This window comes from Bison bison, unplaced genomic scaffold (assembly GCF_000754665.1).
Source record: "Bison bison bison isolate TAMUID 2011002044 unplaced genomic scaffold, Bison_UMD1.0 scf7180017864072, whole genome shotgun sequence".
NCBI classification, from domain to species: domain Eukaryota; kingdom Metazoa; phylum Chordata; class Mammalia; order Artiodactyla; family Bovidae; genus Bison; species Bison bison.
Genome location: NW_011494644.1, coordinates 10,051,824 through 10,055,907, shown reverse-complemented (window position 1 = coordinate 10,055,907; position 4,084 = coordinate 10,051,824). Strand labels below are relative to the sequence as shown.

General features: G+C 52.7%; 1 protein-coding gene across 1 annotated transcript in view; it reads right to left on the bottom strand.

Moving 5' to 3' along the window:
• KIAA0556 (KIAA0556 ortholog) overlaps nt 1-4,084 on the bottom strand; it is a 229,590-nt gene that overhangs the window by 89,576 nt on the left and 135,930 nt on the right. The window contains exons 11-13 of the mRNA XM_010837427.1: nt 3,931-4,081; nt 2,909-2,968; nt 1,345-1,451 (exon numbers count right to left, since the gene is read on the bottom strand). Coding sequence (XP_010835729.1) covers nt 1,345-1,451; nt 2,909-2,968; nt 3,931-4,081 — 318 coding nt within the window. The remainder of the gene's footprint in view (nt 1-1,344; nt 1,452-2,908; nt 2,969-3,930; nt 4,082-4,084) is intronic.

Below are 4,084 nucleotides of genomic sequence, written 5' to 3'. Positions count from 1 at the left end.
GGGCTTCCCTGGTAGCTCAGATGGTAAAGAACCTGCCTGCAATGCAGGAGATCTGGGTTCAACTCCTGGGTCGGGAAGATCCCCTGGAGAAGGGAATGGCTACCCACTGCAGTATTCTTGTCTGGAGAATTCCATGGACAGAGGAGCCTGATGGGCTACAGCCCATGGGGTCACCAAGAGTCAGACACGACTGAGCAACTCTTTCATGACCTCTTGTCTAAGCAACTTCGGTTCCCTTAGCCCAATCTGCCCTCCTCTCCTTTACTGAAAAAGTTTGCCAATTCCTGACCTGCTCAGCACCTCTAGTTTCTGAGGACACAGCATTTCAAACCCAGAAGAGGGTCGTCTGCAAACACACCTCACTTGTGCTGTTTAAGGCTGAGAATCCCCAAGACCCTGAAGCACAAAGGATCTTGAGGACAAAGAAAGAAGCACTTGTAAATAAAACTGTATCTGATATGATACATCCTCATGGCTCAGCCCTTTCGCTCCTGGAGGAAACTTCAAGTTCTGATTTATGGTCACAGGGGTTCACAGCGTGGTTTCCGATCTGGGGTCTGCAGACTCCTGGAGGAATGGCTAGCGGTGCCTTTAGCCTATTCAGAATTTTTCTAGAAATTATCAAAGGCAAACTGCCTCTGGGTGGACATAGATCTGGAGAGTACGAAGCTTGGCCAGGAAACTCCTCCTTCATGCAAAGAAAAAGCCCCCATCTTTCAGGGCTGATGCAGCCCCAGGCCAGAGCCTCAGCTTAGTGACCACCACGCAGGCTGGACTCCAGCTGCTCTCGCCCCTCAGCACTGCACAGCCTAGCATGCGCCCACTCTCCACGGCAGCCTGGGAAGTGCGGTGGGGTACGAGTGCATTCTTGAACCTACTGGCTCCGGCTGGTGCATCTTTCTGAAGATCGATGTGGCCTGAAGACTAGAGGAAAGCCTTTATTTTGATAATAAAATCTGACAGTGCCGATCACTGAAGCTACGTGTGAAGGGACTAGAAAGCAGAGTTTGAACGAACTCTGAATAGAGAAAAGAAGGTTCAAAGGGCACTGCTTTGGGTCACTGCCTGCCGTGTGGGCCGCTTCCCTGGAAAGCTCGGAGAAGATTGAAGTTTTACACTGGCTGAACCAAACCGAACAAGCCAAGAGATGGGTCTGAAAGCAATCAAGTCAATTTCATGCTTCTGGGCTGAAGGGAGGGGGAGGGGGGATACAGTCTAAGCAACCAGCTTTAAATGGTCTGGAATCATATAGGAAATGCAAAGAAAAACCTCAGTTAATAAGATTCTCATGGCTGCATGACTATGGGCTGCTTATTTTCGTTCTGAAGCCGCTTAGATAAGTACCTGCTCCCCAAAAGGCCAATTCTGTCGATGGCTTCACTGACGGCTCTGGCTCCCCCTGCTGCCCTGGCTGGCTCCTGCGTGCTGGTCACTGTGGTGATGGGAGGCAGCTGAGGAAGGATGCAAAAGCTCATGAGACAGATGTCTGAGGCGACCCTCCTGGCCCAAGCCACAGCAGAGCCATGGTCAAAAGGACATGCTCCACAGATCATCAGCCCCGTTGCAGGCAACTAGGAGCTGGAATGAGGGTGACAGCAGCTGCCCAGGGCTGATTAGATTTCTAGAAAACCCTCATACGATCTTCGGCAAAAGACGGGGTCTCAGTTTCTTATGATCTGGGAAGTCCCAGGGAACGATCAGCTTCAATGAGCTATTGAAAAATTTCTCTCTCATCAAAACCTTTGCCCACCTCCAGTGAACCTCTGTGCTGTTTGCCACAAAGTAATGGGACTCTGTGGAGAATTCCAGTAACATTAGACCCTTTGATTTTCAATCCTCCAAGCCTTTTCCCCTTCTTTTTCATTTATCATCTGAACTAAAAATGTGCTTTGGTCTCTATCTGCAAGTAATTGTAGTCATTGGAAGCTCTGTGAATCAGGGGTCAGGTCATCCAGAAATCCTGGACCACAGGGTAGGCAGTGTGGCAAACCTGTCAGAAATATTGACTGGCAACAGTTTCAGAGGACCAGGAAATAATAGAAAAAGCAGGAGGGTTGCAAAAAGAAAACCATAGTGTTGCTCTGGGGTGCTGCCCTGCCTAGCACTCTATTTCATGAGCTCTCTCTCCAGTTCCCCACTGCCCACCCCCTACTTCCCCTACCCTCTTCTCCTCCAGGAGTTCCTCCCCTCCCGGATTGGGCTAGGCTCATTCCCACTTCAAAGCTTTCCCCCGTTCCTTCCACAGGGAATGCTGTTCTCTTGCTGGCTGACTCCTTCTTAATAGACAGGGCTCAGCCTAGACCGGATGCCTTCCAAGGGGCCTCCTCAGACCACCCTGTGGGAGGCAGCCACCATCCCAGAGTCTCCCACCCTGACCTTTAGCACCGTTTATTGTCATCTCTCTTTGAAGTCACCGGGTTATGGATGGCTTAATTGCAACGTTGGCTGCAAGCTCCCTGAGGCCAGGGGGTAATCTGGTCTGTCTCGGCCACCTCTGTATTCTGAGGACATGGAGTAGCCTTGGGCACACTAGCAAAGACATTCCCAGCTGTTTTATTAACTCAAATCCATCTTTCCTGGGGCCACCTTTGCTAAAATTGGCCTAATCCAACTAGGCAGATATATATTTATCTGGGATACTAAGATCTGTTTTTGTATTATCTTGTGAAAAAAATAGAAACCTAACAAGGGACTGGGAGTCAGCAGGCCTGGGTGAATTCTGGCTTCTGCTCATACTCATGGGCAAAGCGCTCCAGCCTGGGCCTCCCGAGCTGGGAGATGGGCAGAATGCCAGCATGCTCAGGAAGCACAGTGAGGGCCCGCTGGGACCGTGGCAGGGAGGCCCTCTCGAGACTGTCGGGCGCTGTTGGGCACGGCGCTCTGTTGTTCCTCTCAGGACTTCACTGACCTCAGGGGCCTCCTCCTTGAGCAGACTGGTCCAGGACTTTGCTCGTGGTCCCTCTGTGTCCTGGAATGATGGAATCACATGATCTGAGGTCAGAATAAAGCCATCCACTGCACCCCCTTCACCGACAGAGACAAAGACCGTCTTGTGATCACAGACGCGAATGTCGGGGGCATAGGGCTGAGCACCAAGAAAATAGGCAACAGATGATGCTTGATGATAGCCCCAAAGAGTAGCCTGAGACAGGGCCTGGGGAGCAACTGGTGGTGTGGATGGGGCTCTAGGCTTGTAGGCACTCAGATCTCAGCCACTGCCATAGACAGACATGCCCCGAGAAAGCCCCTCTGATTCCTGGGTGCCATCAGCCATATCTAGAAAACAGGGTCATGAAACCAGTCCTGCCTGTCTCAGGACTACTGTGAGCGTCAAGCGGAGCAAGTTAAGGCAAAGGGTTTCAACAGGTGAGTCAGGGAACACGCTTCTGAGAAAGGATGTGGACACCGAAGCCCCCCAGTCCACCCCATCACCCATCTTTCTGTTTGCTGCTCAAATGCCAAGGCTGTGGCGCCAACTTAAACTCCTGTAGGGCCAGGGGTGGGGGAGCTTCCCAAGTAGGTGAAGCAGGCCAGGGGCGGGGCTTTAGGGAGTGGTGAGGACTGCTGAGGCCGGAAGGGCTCATGCTCTGGGAAAGGGGGTCTTTCCAGAGCAGCCAGAGGTGGCTGTTGTCTCCATTCTTGCTCTGATGTACCAGTCTACAACCCTGGTTTAAGGTGTTCAGGGTTTGCAGGGAAATCAGCAAGGACTGGAGGCACTTAGGACCAAAAGATGGAAAGGAGGTGGAGGAAATGGGGACTTGGATGGGTCAGCGAGAATCAGGCAGTGGACAGGCTGATTGGTGTGAGGTCAGGGGCGCCCCCACAGCTCTCTCTCCTAACCACGTGCTCTTGGCAAGCACGGCTCAGACACCGCCTGGTCCCCGAGTAGCCCGAGTCCTGCTCCATGCTTTCCCGCTGCAGGGAACGCACCTGCGGTGGGCTGGTGGGGGGCTCAGACTTTCTGCTGAGGATCGCCCTCTGCAGGGCCTCATTCTCCACCTGGATGGCTCTCAGCACAGCCGAGGCATCTTCCTCTCGGTCCTCATCCTCGCGCACTGGTTTCCGGGTTGCGGATAGGGGTCTC